This window comes from Vulpes vulpes, chromosome 6 (genome assembly GCF_048418805.1).
Source record: "Vulpes vulpes isolate BD-2025 chromosome 6, VulVul3, whole genome shotgun sequence".
Lineage (NCBI taxonomy): Eukaryota > Metazoa > Chordata > Mammalia > Carnivora > Canidae > Vulpes > Vulpes vulpes.
In genome coordinates, this window is record NC_132785.1 from 50,798,288 (window position 1) to 50,818,642 (window position 20,355).

General features: G+C 35.9%; 1 protein-coding gene across 7 annotated transcripts in view; it reads right to left on the bottom strand.

Annotated features, from left to right (window-relative positions):
• The window catches only part of NALCN (sodium leak channel, non-selective), a 312,076-nt gene that overhangs the window by 127,351 nt on the left and 164,370 nt on the right, over nt 1-20,355 (bottom strand). For all 7 annotated transcript variants that reach the window (XM_072760965.1, XM_072760968.1, XM_072760967.1 and 4 more), the window contains exon 14: nt 415-552. In XM_072760965.1, the coding sequence (XP_072617066.1) occupies nt 415-552 (138 nt within the window). The remainder of the gene's footprint in view (nt 1-414; nt 553-20,355) is intronic.

The following is a 20,355-nucleotide window of genomic DNA, read 5'->3' on the forward strand; positions in this document are numbered from 1 at the left end:
CTTCAGTTTAGTCTCAGTTTGGAAAAGGAAGTGGTGACACTAAAGAATGTGTCTCTACATGATCAATAATAATAACAGCAGCAATAATAATAATGTAGTCCGGCTGGATCCTTAGATTATCTAGAGTGGGAAATGCTTAGAGATAGTTAAACAGGTATACAAATGTGTTTCCATTTTGTCTTGACTTGTTTTCCCTTATGCAGACATCTGACAGAGCCACCTTCCTTAAATCTGAAATCTAGTTCCTCAAGGAGCTTGATTCATAGGAGTTGAGATTGGCAGGGACCTCATCTGGCCAGACTCTATATGGGTTCTCCCGCTCTTGCTCTGAAATGGAAACTAGGCCACAGAAACCGGCTGATGCTCACCCCATTATGGTTTTAAGACAGAATTGAAAATAAGGGCTAAACTCACCAGAGTGGCAAAGAGATGGTACAAAATGAAATAGATGGCCACCACAGGTGCCCACATGTGTCCCACAGCATTCAAGGTTTGGTCCATCACGTCTACCCATCCTTCCTGGGTGAGGATCTGGAACATGGACATAAATGCCTGGGGAGGAAGACAAGGGAAGTGTGAAACACCAGCTCAGGCGTGCATGTGCATCCAGTTTAAAAGTAGTATGTAATGTTGGAGGACTCTGATCTCAATATTATTGATCTTTATCTGACTCTTGGGGAAGAACAGCCTTAATTCAACAGATGGGAAAGAGTTGAGAACTAAAGATCCTAAAAGTCTGATATCTAACTTTTCAGTGTGGAAAACTAAAATAATCACCCCGAATTAACATTAGCCTTGTGGGTGGGTAAATACTACTAAGTAAATTAAAAAAAACATGAGGACCTTTTTTTATTTGACTTTCTTTTTTTTTCTTTCCTCTAAGCAAGCTAACAATTTAACATTTCCAACAGATAACTGTATTTTTATTTTGCTGCTAAGTGCAACTTATTTTTATAGTGAATTCCATTTGACTGTCTAAAGGCATATGAGAATAATAGCCTTAATTTTACTTTTATAGTACCCATCTATCAAATTATTTCAGTTATATTAAAAACACTAGACTCTTTAAGAAAGAAATATTTCTTTTTCTTTTCTTTTCTTTTTTTAATAGAGAGAGAGGGGGGCAGAGGGAGAGGCAGAGAGAGAATCTTAAGCAGCCTCTGTGCCCAGAGCAAGCAGGACTTGGGGCTTGATCTCATGACCCTGAGATCATGACCTGAGCTGAAATCAAGAGTGAGGGCCTTAAGGAACAGAGCCACCCAGGCACTCCAAGAAAGAAAGATTTCTAAACATGTTTTTCATAATTTTTTCTGTTTTATTTTCAAGGCACAGAGTCAAGACCATGAAAGGGGCCAAGACGTAAGTAAGTAAGTAAGTAAGTAAGTAAGTAAGTAAGTAAATAAATACATACAGAGCATGGATACATATAATCCAGCCAAGCTAAAAGACTCATACTTTCTCTGCCAAGATCTTTGGTTAGTTCCATTCTTACACATTTTTCTTATTAAATATGGGGATGTATAGCTTTGATTCGTGTATACATTAGTGGTCAATATACGTTCCTTAATGAGAATTATTATGATGATGATGTCTGAAGAAAGTGACAACTGGAATCTAGTGACTCTCTGAAAATGTCTTTATAGGCTTTAGTACAATGAAGATGTAAATTGGACTCTCAGATTCCAAGAAATAAGGTCGAGGATAATACAAAATGGATAGAACCCAAGATAAGAGCCCTGTTACACTGATAGAATTTTAGAGACAAATGCACACTACAGACAATCTATTCTGACTCTTTTATTTTTGAAGATAAGGAAAATGAGGCTTAGAGATGATAAGGTGATCAGGCCAAAGTCACTCTACTAATGTGTACGCTAACAGGTAGCACTGAGTCATTATGACTCTGAAGTAAGTCCTTTTCCAAGTATTGCATTCTATCTGCAGTAAGGTCTTGAAACCACTGCTTTCCAGGCTGCACCCCACACAGTAAACTCTCTTAGCAGTTAGCTTTGCTAGGGACATTTAAATGAACTGTTTTAGAAGTACAACATTAAATGCCTAGCACATAGTGGGCCCATTTGAACAAAGGAGCAATTAATTGTTAAATGATTCTTGCGCTAGGTTTTCCACTTATCTTTTGTCTTTGTCTGAAACACTTAACATCTCTTTGAGTTAATTTTTATATAATCCCATTACCCTACAATGTGTTTTGTTCATGAAAGTACGAAGTAGGCTGTTATTGATGCTTGAACTCAGCATTGCCAAGGACAATATAATGCTTTCGTTGCCAGGATGCCTAAGAGAACATTAGCTCTAACTCATCCTAAAAATGCTTCAGAAGATTTTGCAACACATCATTTAACTTCATAAGTATGCCAGCACTTATCATTGATGGCAATTATTTTTTTCTGTGTTTTTTTCTAATATGTATTACATCCAAAGACAAGTTCCAAAGGCAATTCATATAAAAATATCAAACTGCTGTATTTTCTTCAATGAAGATGTCACCAGTGTGAAAGTGTGTGTAAATCCTAAAGGCTCAACAGAAATAGGGGAAGATCAAAACACCCACCAGTATAAAGGGAATTTTACCTAACATGGATTCTTTGCCCCAAAGTGACAGGCAATCTTGTGATTAAATCCAACATTTATTCTTAGTATCTAGAGACCGAAAATATGCAGGTGTACCTTTCAACTGCCTTGGGCACTAACCAAGTTAATTTTTTTTTCATCCACTGCATTAGCTTTCATGAATACTCAGCTATTACACATTCAGTAAATGCTTGGGAACGTGGAACTATGGGATTGTAACCTGTTGCTGGCAGATAAGCAATCTGACAATGTGGGCAAGAACACTGGGGTTATTTTCTACTCTTTTCAGAGTCTCAGAAGAAAAAAAATCTCATTTCTGCACAGCTTAGCCACCTGAAAGTGCATGTTGTAAGATGCCATGAATTATATTTGAGAGCAATGCTTTGTTAACAATGTGAATGTTTCTACCTGCTTATGTGGATAAACCAATGAAAGGTAATGCCATGAAATACTTCTATTATAGGCCGAAAATTAATCTGTGCCTTGCCTGAAGGCTGCTATGACAGTTTTGTTGAGATTTTATCCAGAAATTTAAATCCCAAAGATTGAGCTGTAACTCAAGTATACTTATATTTATATTGTCCAGAGAATGTGTGTCCCTTGGAGTCTGCTTAGCTTATTTATTTAAACATGGATTATTAGTGGTTTCTGGAGGCTTGATGTGTCAGGAGTTGAGATGAGGAAGACATGGTTTCCTCTACTAAGAAATTTATAAATTTTTTTTTTAATTTTTTATTTATTTATGATAGTCACAGAGAGAGAGAGAGAGGCAGAGACACAGGCGGAGGGAGAAGCAGGCTCCATGCACCGGGAGCCTGATGTGGGATTCGATCCCGGGTCTCCAGGATCGCGCCCTGGGCCAAAGGCAGGCGCCAAACCACTGCGCCACCCAGGGATCCCTACTAAGAAATTTATAATCAAGAGTGATAGGAAAGGATGAAAATGACCAATTCTAGGAAAAGGCAAAATGGAAAATATGGTGTATAAGAGTACTATTGGTAAAGCCATCAAGGAGCAAGTTAGAAGTAACAATGTATCCCTTTTGGGTGAGGCAAGAACTGTTTGGGGAAAATTATGGCAAGTAATGATCATGATAAAAATGAAGAGAAGTATATGATGAAGAGGGCAAGGAAAAAAGGCCTGGAGGAAGTCATCTCTTTTCTCTGAGCTACCTATTCTTACATAATGCCAATTTCCTATCCTGTTGACCTCTCTCTATTGGTTTCCACCAGCTCTTTAATAAATTAAGAAACCTAATCTTTTATCTGCCATATATATCTAAGGTATATTCCTCTATCCATTTCTGGTATTTTTTTCAAACATGAATTTTAATTTCTTTGTGGTCTAATATGCTTTTTTCTTTTATCTAATATTAAAAAACTTCTCTCACTGGAAGATTAGACTTAAATGTACTCATACTTTTATGAAGTAGTTTTAGTTTATTTCTCTTATTATGTTTAACATGCTGAACCAAAAGTCACTATTTAAATCCATCTAAATCTGGAATTTATTTTAGTATAAGAAGTGAGATAAGGAATTTATTTTTTCAAATAGGTGATCAGCTGACTCAGCACAAAATAATTGAAAAAAATCTAACTTTTCACTAATTTGGAATACCCCCTTTATTAAATACTGAATACTCATATAATTTTAGCTCCAGGGATGCCTGGGTGGCTCTGCGGTTTGGTGCCTATCTTTGGCCCGGGGCGTGATCCTGGAGTCCCGGGATCGAGTCCCATGTTGGGCTCCATGCATGGAGCCTGCTTCTCCCTCTACCTGTGTCTCTGTCTCTGTCTCTGTCTCTTTCTCTCTCTCTCTCTCCTAGTCTCATGAATAAATGAATAAAAAAAAATTTCAGCTCCATTTCTAAATGTCTATTCTTTTCCATTAATCTATCTCATGTCCAGATTGCCTAACAATTGTACATTCATTTTAATAACTGGTAGGATTCCTAGCTGCTTTTCATAATATTTTGAACTCTTTATTAATTTTAAATATTAATTCCTCAAAACATCTCTTTATTAGAACTCTTTATTAATTTTAAATATTAATTCCTCAAAACATCTTGTTTTATTTGTTGAGATCACATTAATCTAAGAAAAATTGATATTTCTTATTCTCCAATCTCACAGGAATGTTTACCTTTCCATTTATTAAGTTTTTATTCATGATTCTGAACAAATATCTTTTCTTATATAGTTTCCACATATTTCTGGTTAAGATGATTAATATTACTTTTCAAATTTAATCAAGGTGATACCATATCATTAAAATGTTGCACAGTAAAGAAACTTGATGATTGGTTTCTTAATGAATGATAAGCAACAGCTGTATGCCTAAGCATGTTTTTCACTCCTAATTGGTCTTTCATGCTTGTCAATACATTGTTAATCAACAGATTGATAGTCAATCTGTAGACTATGAAAATATTGTTCACTGTTGAATCCAGTTTTGTTCCCAGATCATACTTCCTCCTCCAGTGCTCCAATGTATGACCACTATGGCAGAGGGAAAATGTTCCAGGTCGAGGGGCTCTCTTTCTCACTTTCTGCTAATTGCTCAGAAGTCATGCTCAGTTTCATGTTTATTTGAATCTTTGTTTTCTTACACGATTTTCAGTTTAGTTTAGTTTTGGTTGAGATTTTCTGATTGTTTTTCACACATTTCATTCAGAAAAGAAATAGATACTATTTTTCTCTTCTACTTCTTATAGCTTCCAGATTCTTCTGGTTTTTATCTACTGTTTGGAATAAATTCCACTGTTACACTCCTATAGCTGTTCCTCATTTTTTTTTAAAGATTTTATTTATTTATTCCTGAGAGACAGAGAGAGAGAGAGAGAGAGGCAGAGACACAGGCAGAGGGAGAAGCAGGCTCCATGCAGGGAGCCCGACGCGGGACTTGATCCCAGGTCTCCAGGATCAGGCCCTGGACCGAAAGTGGCGCCAAACTGCTGAGCCACCCGGGCCACCCCTATAGCTGTTCTTCCTAAAGCTTTTGATTACCCCAAAACCATTTGATTCTTACTCTCAGACATTTTTCTTTGGGAGTCTTATCAATTGTTTTAATCTGGACTAATTGCTTTCTAGATCTGCTCCACAGTTGTCAGAATCTTCATTTTTAGCTTTCTTATCTAGATCTTTTGTTCTCTCTATTGTAGTGTCAGAAAGTGATCGCAGAATCTCATCCCCCCTTAATACTTTGCAGAGACAGAAGTATTAGCTGGGGCTATGGGAAGTTATGCTTGGAATAGCAAATTTCAGGCATTTCTTCAATTCAGATAGGTCCCAGAAATGTTTATTGCTGCCAGACCTATCAGTCCCTAGGTGTTGGCATCCTCTGATTCACCGGTGCTTCCAGCCATCTCCAAGGTAGGGTAGACAGGCTCATTCTGCTGGTTTTGGTTCTCCGTGTGGAGGGAGAGGACAAGAGGGGCTCTCCTTACCACCCTGCCCCCAGGGCCACCTATCCCCTCTTGGCTTCTGTTTTCTTCTTTCCTCTTCATACTTGTGTTGTGCTAACTTTCTGTTTATTGTGAGAGACAATTCATTTTTGGAAGTTAGGATTATTTTGCTTTCACTCTCAAGCTTTCTTCCTAGCTGGGAAAAATAAAATGGTGAGATCTAGCATTTTATTTTGCCTCTGGTAAAACAGCTGGAACAAGTCACTTCTACACTTGGGGATTTCTCATTGTCTTTTTTCCAGGCCTGTCATGCTCCCATGGCCCGGTCTCCTTAAATTGAGGGAGATGAGTACATGTTTAGGATTTGCTTTTCCAATTTTATTTTCTTTTCAACATCTGGAAAACAGGCTTGAGGCATGAGCCTAGAGAGTGCATCTTCTCTCTATGATATTTTTCTTTCTCTCCTCCTTGCCTCCCTCCTTTCAAGTAGCTGCTATTAAAAGATAATGGTATGAAATTGTGGCCTTGCCTTTGTGTGGTTATTACTGGTGTAATTTTTTCTGGCTGATAATTAGCTGTTTTATTTATTTATTTTTATTAGAGTTAGGTGAAAGCAAAGCAAGAGTATTTCCCTTTACTGAAATAAATAGGCTATGTCTTTGTCTAGGCCTTGCAAAGCAATTCATAACCCTTTAAAAAGATATCATGGATGTCCTTTGGTAACTTGATGCCCCAATGTATATTTTGGGTTTTGAGTATGTGTGGGTATCAGTCTAGGTTAAAAAAATAATTAAATAATTTTAAAAAGTAGGATGGGTAAGTACCTCAAGTTTTGGTCAACATATAGTGAGCAGAATACACAGTATGATCTCATATGTAATATACAAATCTAGATGTTTTCTTGTGTGCCTTAAAATGATTGAAAGCCTATAAAATAAACTTCTTAGTACTTTGGAGACTGGAATGAGGAGGACTGAAGAACTAGGAAAGGGGTAAATATTCTCCTTTGAACTTTTCAAAGTAATATCTTTACTGAGATATATTCTACATATCATAAAATTCATCATTTAAACGGTACAATTAAGTGTTGGGCTGCTGGGTGGCTCAATCAGTTAGGCAACTGACTCTTGATTTCAGCTCAGGTCATGATCTCAGAGTCCTGAGATCGAGCCCTGTGTTGAGTTCCTCACTCAGTGGGGAGTCTCTTGGAGATTCTCTCTCTTCCTCTCTCTCTGCCCCTTCCCCACTAAAATAAATAAATAAATAAATCTTTAAAACAATAAAGTCTACTATTAAGTGCTTTAAGTTTATTTGTGGAGTTGTACAACATTACTCAATCTAATTTAAGAACATTATTTCCCTTTTCCCTCAAAACTATGTACCCATTGGCAGTCACTCCCCATTCCTCCCTCCCGCAGCCTTCAGCAACCAATATTCTTTCTGTCTCTATGGATCTGCTCATTCTGCACATCTCCTATAAATGGAGTCATACAATCTGTGGTCAGGGTTCATCCACGTTGTAGTGTGTTATCAGCACTTTACTACCAACTGATATTTCACTGTAAGGATATACCACATTTTATCTATTCATCAGTTGATGGGTGCTTGTGCTGTTTCCACTTTTCGACTATTGTGAGTAATGCTGCTCTGAACATTCTCATGCAGGTTTCTGTGTGGACATAAAAATTCCCTTTGACTTGATATGCCTTTCACCTTTTGTGTTCAAATATATGTAAAAACAGATACTTATTTTATTTTGAAAAAGATACACATCAAAGATTTTAAAACTTGGAGAAGAATACCACCCATTTATTTTATCTATCTTTATCTGGTTTCAAGAACTCTTTCTCTATAATAGGTTTGCTTTTGAAATGAAATACACTTGACAGCTTATATAGTGGCTCAACCTTTTCATGGGGAGTGTTCCCTGCTGTGTCTTACTACCAGTCAGCCCTAAAATAGAAGACTTGACTTGATGGTATTCACGGAGCATAAAAGTGACACCTCCTTTCATTTTAATTGCCTTAATTAGTCACCTACTCAATGTCCTTGTTCCTTTCCCCCCCACTCAAACGGTAGTCATATGTTGGGGAGTTTTATCCTCTGAAAAACTCACTAACATCATGATCCTCTAATATTTTGTTTTATATTTTATTTAAAACTTGCTCAACAACTCAAAGCTGTAATATATTTTTTAAAGATTATTTATTTATTTTAGAAAGGGTGTATGAATGGGATGGGAGGGGCAGAGAGAAGGAGAGAGAATCTGAAGCAGTCTCTGCTCAGCACACAGCCTGACATGGGGCTCATCCCACAACCATGAGACTATGACCTGAGCCAAAACAAGAGTCAGACACTCAACTGACTGAGCCACCCAGGTGCTCCTAAAATCTGTAATGTTTAAAATGAAATCAATAAATAGTAAATGTTGGACTTACCTAATGTTGGCTGGCAAAATCATGACTGACAAGATCAAGGTCTTATGGAGAATTGTGGGGGTGGGGGTGGAAAAAAACAATAAAAAGGACACTTCTAATGTATTTTAAAATCTACAGTAAATAAAGCTCTAAGAGCAACCACTTACTGTGGCTAAACTAAGTTATCCGTAAATAAAAACTCTGTGGATTTGAAATCTGGAGTGAAGACATAGCGCTGTAATGTCAAAGCCATTGACAGTAGCCATTTCTTTACTTCAGATTCCTCCTTAATGGTCAAGACAGAATTCTGTGGTTCATCAATTTAGTTACACTTTTCCCAGTTCCCCATACTCCATTGCTCTGTTTTTTGGCAGGAAAAATGGCAGCTCCAAGGTGATGTCTGACTCCTCATGGCTGTGTCCACCCTTCTGGCTGCTCTAAAGAGACAGTTACCCCTAGGAAAACAGGATCCCCTCCCCCTGGCTTTCAAAGGTGCCTCAATACCATTCAGGAAGCATTTCCCCTGTGTTTCGGTGATTCTGTTTCTAGCCACAAGCTTTCCAAAACTTCTTGTCATCTGTCATCTAACTTCATCCATCTCATCTTTGCCCTCACTCTCAAGAGATAACCTTCCTAGAGGGGAGAGCTAAGAGGGTCGTTTAAAATAGAAGTTGAAAGAGCTGAGTATAAGACCTCGACCTGCTCTTGGTGGCAGAGTAGTAAGGCAAAGAACCAAATGTTCAGCTCTGCAGTCACTGGGCCTGTGTGTGAGATTAAATTGCTGACCAGTTTAGTATCTCTGGGTGAAACACCTAGCCATCCTGACACTGAGCTTCCTCCAATGTGTGATAGCATCACTCTAAAGACTGTTTTGAGAATCAAAATAAAATATGTGTGAGTACTTTATAATCATGAAAGCACCATACAAGTAATATTTTTAATAAAAATAAATCTCTCCCAAATGGGATGCCTGGGTGGCTCAGTGGTTGAGCGTCTGCCTTTGGCTCAGGTTATGATCTTGGGTTCCTGGGATCGAATCCTGCATTGGGCTCCCTACCAGGAGCCTGCTTCTCCCTCTGCCTGTCTCTACCTCTCTCTCTGTCTCTCATGAATAAATAAATAAAATCTTTAAAAAAAATCTCTCCCATGGAAAAACAACTTTAATAACCCTTGTCTGGATTTCAGAACTCGCATATAGTTTCTAGGACTTAAAACTCTTTATGTTACAATGTGATTCCATTTTTATAAAGTTCAAAATTACATTGGATAAGCTATGTTTTTAAGAATACATGTCCTTTTAGATATGTGATTTTGAAAGTATGACTGTTTGGATGGTATCATTTTATTTTATCTTTGAACTTAATGATTCCCTGGATATCCTCAATAGCTATAAATGTCTCTGTTTTATGATCTATTAATTGGAACTGGCAGTCAATTTGAAAACTTTGTTTTAACACAGTATATTTTCTAGTCCATCTTCCCAGACTATATTTTACCTATAAATTACAGAAAAAGGCTACAGTAAGTGTTTTGTTACTAATAGAGCTGATAAATCACCTTTTGGTGCTGCTAATTCATCCATGTATTTATTGAATAAACAGTAAAAATCATGTTGTTAGCAAATGGACTGATAACAGACCACTTAATAAAATAGGAGCTGTGCTTGAAGTTATCACATACATGGAGATCTGAAAACACAATGGGACACTGACTGGGTTTTGTTGCAGGGCCCTGTTATGGAGAGTTTTGTTACCACTGACTTTTAAATGGTAAAGGTTTTAGACCATGAAGGTCTCTCTTTTTACGAACTCTTTTGGAATTTGAGATTTGTTGAAACCAGTTACCTTTGTTTAATAGAAGTGAAATATTTAAGACATTAATCTCTCTGTAAAATGATTATGCTTTATTCCTTGTCATTGAGAAAGAAATAAAAATTAAAACAAGGTTTTAATTAATTCTGTGACTGCCTTTTATATTGACAAAAAAAGGTCAAGCAGCTATTTGCTTTTTTCCAAAATGAACCCACATTATTTATTTCACTTCTATAATTCCTAAAATGTACTTGTTGCCAAGCATTCCATTTAAATGAATAAAAAGAGAGGGAGGGAGAAAAGGCCTGTTATTGGTCAAATTTTAGACCACTATGGAAAAGCCTTACTGAATTGAGACTAAGGTAATTGGCCTTAAATGTCAAAATGAGCTTGAATGTAATTAGAAGCAAAGCAGACATCAGAACGTTATGCCTACTCCGGCAGCAAATTACTTTAAGTAGAGCCTACACTTAAATATAATTTCAAGAGTAAAAGGAAGGATGGCAAAAACTCATTTGCAAAAGCCTGTGAATCTTTTTCTAGTCTTAAAAGTGTCTGTAGGTGTATCCAAACATCTCTCTTCTTTCAAATGGCCATGCCTGAGTTCACTTTTACACATAATACCATTAATGACAAAGCAGACAAAATCACAGATTTGTAGTCTCCTGGGATTTCTTTCAGGATAAGATCAAAATGACATAAGGAGAGACACTGAACCATGACTAGCATTTACATGGTGCTTTACAGCTCCTGAAGCAGTTAATTGTCCATTATGCAGAGTAACTTGTACAATAACCCTGTGAATTATTATTACGTTACATATTGTAGCCCCCACTGAAGAGCAGAGCCTTACTGATTGACCTAGGCCTGCAGGGAGCAAATGCTGGTGGTGGCTCTCTAGGCTGGGATCTGTTGCTTTTAAATTCCTGCTGTCCTTTTGAACACTGCAGGTCCAAGACATCTTAAGCTCTAATAATTGATTTCCTTTCATAACTGAAATTACTAAACCAAACAATGTAATATTTAAAACTTTTACCTTCTTTGTCTAACATAGTACTGGGTACATGTCTAAAACTCCATATTATGCTCGATTGATGAATGAAACATAGGATCTTCTATTCCTTGCTAAAAATAGCTCCACTCATTAACATTTTTCCATATGGAAAGGACATAATGTTTTCCTTTTCATGAGGATCTAAAATCACAGAATTTTAATTTGTTTTAATAATAAAAATATATTAATCATTTATTATTTAAATGTTAAAGTTCCTATATTAGGAGCATTTATCTTAAGGAAAAAAATATTAAGATGAACTGAGTGAACTTAAATTTTTCCCCTAACAATCTTTCTTGCAGAGTATGATATTTTTAGTTGAAAGGTATACTTCCCACCGATTATGTTAAAATAATTTTGAAATGCAACCATCTAGCTGACAGAACAAACAGCTGTGAAAATGAGACCTGGAGGTTTATGCAAATAGGAAACTTCTGAATTAATTTTCTTCATAGAACAGACTGTCAAGTTTCTGGGAGTATTTATGCCCTATTTCTTAATTAGTGATTTTGCTAATGTCAGTCATTAAATTTTCATGATATAAATGATGCGTTTCATTGGCAAATATGTGCTACAAAATTGCAGATGAAAGTTGACATTTTACTTTTGGTGCAAAAAAGATTTAGGAATGTATACAAAAGAAACAGGGCTCCTGAAAGGGCTGATGTGTGTCCTGTTGTTAAATAAGCTGGAGATTTATTAAGAAAACTTCTGTAAAGAAAATACCACGGAGCCTACACAGGAAGTTTCAGTGTTTTCTAGCTGTTGGTTTGTATACTAATGCTCAAGAACAAGGTTTTTCTATTTGGCTTTGAATAGAAATCAACTATGGTAAGAAAGAGCTTCTAGTTTTGCATTAAAAAAAAAAAAAAAACAAAAACAAAACCCAAACCCTATACTTTAGAAGGACTTTGCCATTGTTTGGTTCTCTTTGACTGGGCTTCGATTTCCCATTTTTCTTCACTAAATTCACAAATAATGGGCTTTACTGCAAATTATATTGTCTCTTCTTTTCTATCACAAACACAGATTTCAAAGCCTTGCTTTTTTCCAGATAGTATTGTTTAGTACTCTGATACCTTCTAAATAGATTTGATAGTTGTTCATAAATAAATGTTTAATTGAAATGATCTGACTTTAATAAAGCTGATTTTACAAGTCATGAACTAAAATTAGTCTTATTATATGACTAAAATTAGTCTTATTCAACTGTTATGGCTCTGGTAAGAATAGATATATAAAGGGGTACATTATCTTTTTTTCTGGGCATTTATGTGTATTTGAAATAAAACTGAATTCAGCTATAAACATAGTTTTTATTATGCTTTTTTGCTTAATGTTTTATCATCATTAGCATCACGTATGGTTTATCTCATAAGTTAGTTTGTAAAAATATAGTTTTGATAACTGTATGACATGCCACCATATTTAAAACTTTAGGTGTTGCATGGTGATTGGACATTAAAGTTGTCTCAAAATTTTCACAATGGTAAATCATGTTACAAAGAGCATTTTTTTGAAGATCAATCTTCGTATGCATCTTTGGTTATTTTCTTGAAGTAGATTTCTAGAAATGCAATCACTAGATCAAAGAGAAAAAATGTTTTTTGGTGTCTTTATATATAATGAAAAACGGATTCTCAGAAGAGTTACACAAATGTTCACTGCCACGTGCAATATGTAAGAGGACTTTCTGCCAGCAGTGCACATCACCATTAACCAAAAAAGAAAAAAAAAAACAAAAAAAACAAACAGATCTTGTCCATTCAACACTTTCTTCCTGACATGCATTATAAATTAACGTTGTATTGTCATGTTTTCCTTTGTTCTTAAAAATTATTTATGGACATTATTTTTGACTTGTTTGAAAAGTTAAATTTGTTCTTCTTTTAGGCCTAGAAAGTTCTTGACCATCCAAGGTGAAAGATGATATTTTCTCTTTGTTTTTTACATTTTCACACTTCAAATACCCTTGCTCTAATTCATCTGGAAGGTATTTTGATACATAGTACCAGGAGATTCTTGTATTCCCAATATTGCTTGTCTGATAATAATTAGTCTTGTAAGCATTCATTGGGATACATTCTTTGCCAAAGGTCTTTTTAGTGCATGTTTGCCTATTCATTTGTATGTTAACCCTAAATAACACTCTTTATTATTGTAGCCTGATACATTTTCTTGTTGGTTCTCATCAATTTTTGATGATGCTCCTCACTGCTTTTTATTTATTTTATAACATCTATAATGTGGGGAAAATACTTCCTTAATAGGATGTTTGGGGGATTATATTAGATATATGTGGATATCTATGTGTGTACATGTGTACGTCTTGCTCTCTCTTTTTTAAAGATTTTATTTATTTATTCATGAAAGACACAGAGAGAGAGAAGCAGAGACATAGGCAGAGGTAGAAGTAGGCTCCATGTAGGGAGCCTGATGCGGGACTGATCCCGGGATTCTGGGATCACACCCTGAGCCAAAGGGAGACACTCAACCGCTGAGCTACCCAGATGTCCCTTTTGCTCTCTCTTTATGAAAACTTATTGTCAGAAGGCCTCAAATGTAAAAAGTCGCATAGACAATTATTACTATTGATAATATTGATAATTTTTTATCACTATTACTATTATCACTATTGATAATAGTGACTATTTTAAAATTATTATTATTACTATTATTATTACTATTGATAATAATGACTCCAGGGGAAATGTCTTTCTTAACTTAATCAGGAATAATAATGTTTCTCTACAAAGTAGTTTGTTTTTACTTCATAATCATTTTTTGTCTACCTAAGTCTATATTGCTAGAAAAACGGGAGTCACACTTGTACATGAACTCCAGCAAACATGAACGTCCTCGTGGTGCACATCTGTGTTTGGGTTTCGTTTCTGTGTTCACTGTAATTTTGTTTTTATTTTCCTTTTAGATTAATTCTCTTAAATTTGGCTTAAATTTATTTGACCTGGCTATAATCCTTAATGGATACATCATGTTTTTTTTTGGAATACGGCAAAATACAATAAACATTTCTTTGCATGTCTTATTGAAATGGAAGCAATTTTAAGACTACTTTAATAATTTTTATATAGTTGAATAATGCAGAAATATATCTTTTCTTATATTCCAATACAGTGTCCCCTTTCTTTATTTTGCCATGTCTTTTTATAAGCCCCATTGGTTTTACTATCTCTTTTCACTCAGTCTGAAAAATGTGGCTTATCCAGAGAAAGAATATGTGGTATTGTCTACACTTTTTTGGTCATTTATATTAATATGCATACGTTTCATCAAATTTCTAGTTTTTCTTACAGAAATGTATCTAGTACATCTCATTGGTTTGAAGTGTGATTTTTGTCCTTTGCCCACTGCTTTTTTCCTGGGGTTCTGAATTGAATTAAATGCATATGGAAAACTAAAATAACAACAACAAGAAAATGGAAGCAATATGACAGACCTAAGCCTGAACTAGCTACCATGATTCTTTCTATATCTAGTCCCTGTCTGGCCTATATTATTTTTCCCTTTATATATTGCATAATACAAGATAACAAGATGTAAGATATTTACTTTCATTTGTCTAATACAGCTGCCCTCATCTCTTCAGTCCTCAGTCTGCACACACATGTACTCGGCTCACTCAGATGCATATGTAAACTTTATCCCATCATGTTTCCTGAAAATTTAGGGTTTTAAAAATTGATTTATAAAGATGTCCAATAAGGCTGGAGAGAGTCATCTGCAAGGGTAGACACCTCGCTCAGGGCTCATTAACATGCTGGGTGTTATACCCAAAGGGTGGGCAGTGAGGAAGAGTGGATCTAGGCATCACATTAAGTGGTCCTGGGTTTAATCTCATATATGGAATAGTTAATTATAAGTGATTTCAGATGCTGGCAATAGTTTGGCAGTTCGTCGTATCTCTCTGATATGTATGTGTGTATCTGTGTATTACATATATATACTTATTTGTGTTTTTGTGTAGAGGACTAAGAAGAATATTTAAAATTGCAATTGGGGCTACTATCAAGATCAGGAGAAGTAGCTGACATTCCAGATACATAGAAACAAACACAAAGTTAGTCAAAGAAGGTAGAGGAATATGTCTTAGATGAAAGATCAGGACAAAATCACAGCAAAAGAGATAAATGAATAGAGATAAGCGATATGCCTAATAAAGAATTCAAAGTAATGATCATAAAGATATTCACTGGACTTGAGAAAAGATGGAAGATTTCACAGAGACCTTCAAAAAAGAAAGATAGAAAATATGAAAAATGAACTAGTCAGAGATGAAGACTCAATAACAGAAATAAAAAATATACTAGAGAGAATCACTAGCAGATTAGAGGATGTAGAAGAACAGATCAGTAATCTGGAAGACAGGGTAATGGAAAGTAACCAAGCTGAAGAGCAAAAATAAAAAATAATAATAAAAAAATGAGAATAGACTTAGGGAACTCAGTGACATCATCATGCATAATAATATTTACATTATTGGGATTTTGGAAGAAGAGAAGAGAAGGGGGCAGAAATCTTATTTGGAAAAAATAATTACTGAAATTTCCCCTAATTTGGGGAAGGAAACAGATATCTACATCCAGGAAGTACAGAGAGTTTCTAACAAGATTAATGCAAGATGACACATAATAATTAAAATGGCAAAAAGTAGTGATAAAGAGAGAATTTTAAAAGCAGTAAGAGAAACCCCATAAGGCTATCAACTGATTTTTCAGCAGAAACATTGCAATCAAGAAGAGACATGATATATTCAAAGCATTGAAAGGATGAAATTTGCAACAAGTAATAGGAGAGATAGAGTTTCTCTTTGTTTAGGCAAACAAAAGTTAAACAATTTCATCACCACTAACCCAGCCTCACAAGAAACATTAAAGGAAGTTCTTTGAGTGAAAGAAAAGGCTATAATTAGAAGTAAGAATATTATGAAAGGAAAAAAAACCCTCACAGGTAAATGCTAACATATATAAATGTAGCAGATTAATCACTAATAAAACCACTATGGAGGTGAAAACACAAAAGCAATAAAATCAATTATACTTATGAAAATCAATCAAGGGATTCACAAAATAAAAGGGGCCTATTTTTAAACTTTCTGTGCAATACAGAAAACTGAGTACTTAGTGTTCATTTTCTAAAGCACCCTTGTACATCGGGCTATCTGATTACTGCTAGGTGTTTAGTGTGTCATGATAAGAAGTTGGGTTTTCATGACATTTAAGAACACCCCTGACTATACTACTTGTTGACTGCCTATTACATTACAGCTTATTCTTTAAAATATGTACTATTAGTCTATTTTTACTTATGGGGAATTGTAAGTAGTCATGAGAGGACTGTTGAAATGTCTAATTGTAAACTGTATTTTTTTGTAGGCAAGGCTCAACAAAGTATTTGATAATACAATCACCTTTTCATCAGAAAATATCCTTATAGAAGTTCATCCTGAGGCAAATGTTCCTCATTAATGGCTCTCGTTTATTTTTGAAGTTGGTGGAATGCAGTCAATTGATTATTAAAATAATGTTAATATAACATGGCAATGAATAGTTGGAAAACTGCAAATGAGAAGATTATTAGAAAAACAAAACATGATGAGGTACAAAAAAGGTACTCTCCAAGAAGTGCTCATCTAGGATTCAGGGTTGGAATATGAGGATGCGTTATTCAAGGAATAATTCTGATAACTGCGGTTCAGTGGGCCAATGATGTCAACACACAACAGGAAAGACAGTCATCTCTGTGTGATTCATGCTGCATTAAAATTGCCCTTTATTTATTATTTTTTAAAAAATCGTCTTTTAAAAGAAAGTGCACTGAATATTAATTTATCACTATGCCACTGATGAATCACCCACAAAAAGAAATTCATCTAGGAGAGAAAATAGCAATAAAACCCAAACAAAAAACAAACGAAAAATCTTCCAACCAACCCCTCTGATGTTACAGTGGAAAGAGAATAAAGTTAATTTTACAGTTTTGATGGTGAGATGGTTACATTAAGCTATATCACTAAATTACTTTAAATTTTTTTTAATTTTTATTTATTTATGATAGTCACAGAGAGAGAGAGAGAGAGGCAGAGACACAGGCAGAGGGAGAAGCAGGCTCCATGCACCGGGAGCCCGACGTGGGATTCGATCCGGGGTCTCCAGGATCATGCCCTGGGTCAAAGGCAGGCGCCAAACCGCTGCGCCACCCAGGGATCCCTAAATTACTTTAAATTTTAAAGCAGAGTGCTAGATTCTATAACAGATCCAGATCCAGACAAGGATGGATTTGGCCTAAAGCCTCAGATGGAACCAACTTTAAGAGATTGTAGGAGACTTGACCAGTAACACCCACACAGAAAAAATAAAAAATTACCTCCCTTCCTCCCCTCCCCTGATGGCACTACAAAGTCCTCAATTATAAATTTTTTGTCTTTGGTCAATAAAAATGAATGTTGTTCATTGAAAATAACTACTTAGAGAAGTAACATTTTTTCAGTGTAACCCTCCTTAAAATAGCTCTTCTTTTATCCTCAGTAAGAAAATGAGGGAGAGTGAAATCTTCAACAGCTCCCCCGTGTCACAATTCCAACCTCTGAAAACACCTTACTGTCTGGCTCCAAACCAACACCGTGGTTCCTTTCTCATCCATCCTTCCAGGCCCTGTGATTCTCCCCGTCTCTGATTTACTCATTCTGTCTTCCTGATAAAGGATACTCTCATCTAATGCCATTACCCAAATTCTTATCTGTTGAGACCATATGCAGCCCTAAAGACCACTCTTCATAAAGCTTTGCAAACCTCCATCCTTGAAGCAAACTCTTCCTTTTATTAAAATGAGGTGATATTTGTAAGCTCAGTGATTATCACACAGTAGGTTCTCAGAATTTTAAAATTCTCCATAACATCTTTGATATCATATTTCACCTTCTGGCTTATGTGAGTTCTTTCTTATGTGTCTACTGTGGGATAAGTTGACTTCTTCCTTCCACTCTTGACTATGTTACAAGTTAAAGAGGGCAGTTAGTATGTTTGTTTATGTGTGTGTGCCTCATGGTTCCATCACACAGAGGATGTGGGCTGAATTATAAACAACAAAAAACATACAATTTACCTAGGATTCATTGTGAATGGATCCATCTGATACTTTGTGGAAAATGGATTTCAATGGTGTAGCAGATTAGAGGAGCATCAACAGGAAGTTACAAGAATCAAGAGGAGATAATATCTGTATGCAAACAAATATGAGGCTGCAGATGGTGAAAGCTGATGTTGGGATGGCCTAGCCTCAGGCTGCACCTCTAGGAAAAAAAGAAATCTATCCATCTCAAAGACAGTCAATGTAATGACTTTTTTATTCTCAAAAATATATTAGTGAACCTCAGTGTCTGATCATATATAAGAAAAAACTGATTTTAAAAAACCGTCCAAATTTTGGTTAAAATGCAACAAACGCATTTGGTTAAAATGCATCCTTTTAAGGGCCTAGTTAAGATCCCAAAGAAATAATGGAAACCCTAGGATGAAAAGCTAATAAGCAGTTTGGGTCAAAAAAAGGCAATCTTAGGGGGAATCTATGGTCTCTACTAGATTTCAGTTTTTCATATACTGTCAGGCACAAGGGGCAAAGTCACCCTTGAAAGCTGGAGGCTGCTAACTGAGATACTTGAGTAAAGGTGGATATTCACTGGGCTTCATCAGAGATTGACCAAAAGAATTTCCATGGCAAAAGGAGATCAAAAAGTTTTTTGTCTTGATCAGGACACACACATATGGAATTCTATTCTGACATACTCAGCACAGGAGAACCATGGGGAATGGATAGACTAGTCAATAAATGATACTGCGACAATGGGTTATCCAAAGGAAATAAAATAAGATTGCTCCCTATCTCACAGCAACCACAAAAATCAATTTAGGTTAAATGAAGAGCTAAATGTTGAAAGCAAAACACAGCCTGACAAGACCACATGTTGCTGAGTTGTGAAGCAGAGAACATTCTCATGTACTGCTGATAGCAGATACATTGAAGAAATTACACTGGAATGCAAGATTATCAATACCTGCTAAAGTTATCTTTATTCTAAGACTCAGTAATTCTATGATTAGCTACATATCCCCCCAAAACATCCACATGTGCAGAATTTCACATGTGTACAGCTTAATTTGTAATGTTCAGAGGAGCACTATTTGGAGTTACAAAATATTATGAGCAGCCATCCAAAACCTGCATGCATTAGTTTTATATTTCTGTGTTACAAATTATCACAAATTCATCACCTTAAAACAATAGTCATTTATTATTTGCAGTTTCTGTAGGTTGAGATGGGGGCACAATATAACTGGGTTCTCTGCTCAGAATCTCAGAAGTCAAAATCAAGGTATAGGCTGGGCTGTGGTCTCATTTGGAATTTCTTCAACCCCCATTCAGATTGTTCTCAAAATTCAATTCCTATGGTTGTAGGACTGAGGATCCTGCATTCTTGAAGCACACAGCCCCTAAAGGCTCAAGTCCTAGCCACATGGCCTTTTAACATGAAAGCTTACATCATCAAAGCCAACAAGAGACTCTTGCATCAATGCTTCTTCCAAGAGCCCCGTCCCTCTGAGTGGGTCAGGCACATCAAGATAATGGACTTTTTGATGGACTCCAAATTAACTGATTAGTAGCTTATTCACAGAAGTGAAATTCCTTTTTTTAAAAAATATTTTATTTATTCATGAGAGACACAGAGAGAGAGAAGCAGAGAAAGGCAAGGGAGAGGCAGGCTTCCTGAGTGGAGTCTGATTTGGTACTTGATCCCAGGACCCCGGGATCATGACCTGAGCCAAAGGCAGACGCTCAACCACTAAGCCACCCAGGTGCCCCAAAGAAGTGAAATTCCACCATATCCATAAGTCCTACTGAAACCCACAGGGAATACACCTACCACATAGAAGAATGGGGAAACTAATTGTGAAGGGATTATATTAATAGTGCATTATAAATATAATGCAATATATAGTTGCATATTAAACTACAAGGGAAAGAAAAAACATGCAGTACAAGTACTCATTGGTAAAAGTCACA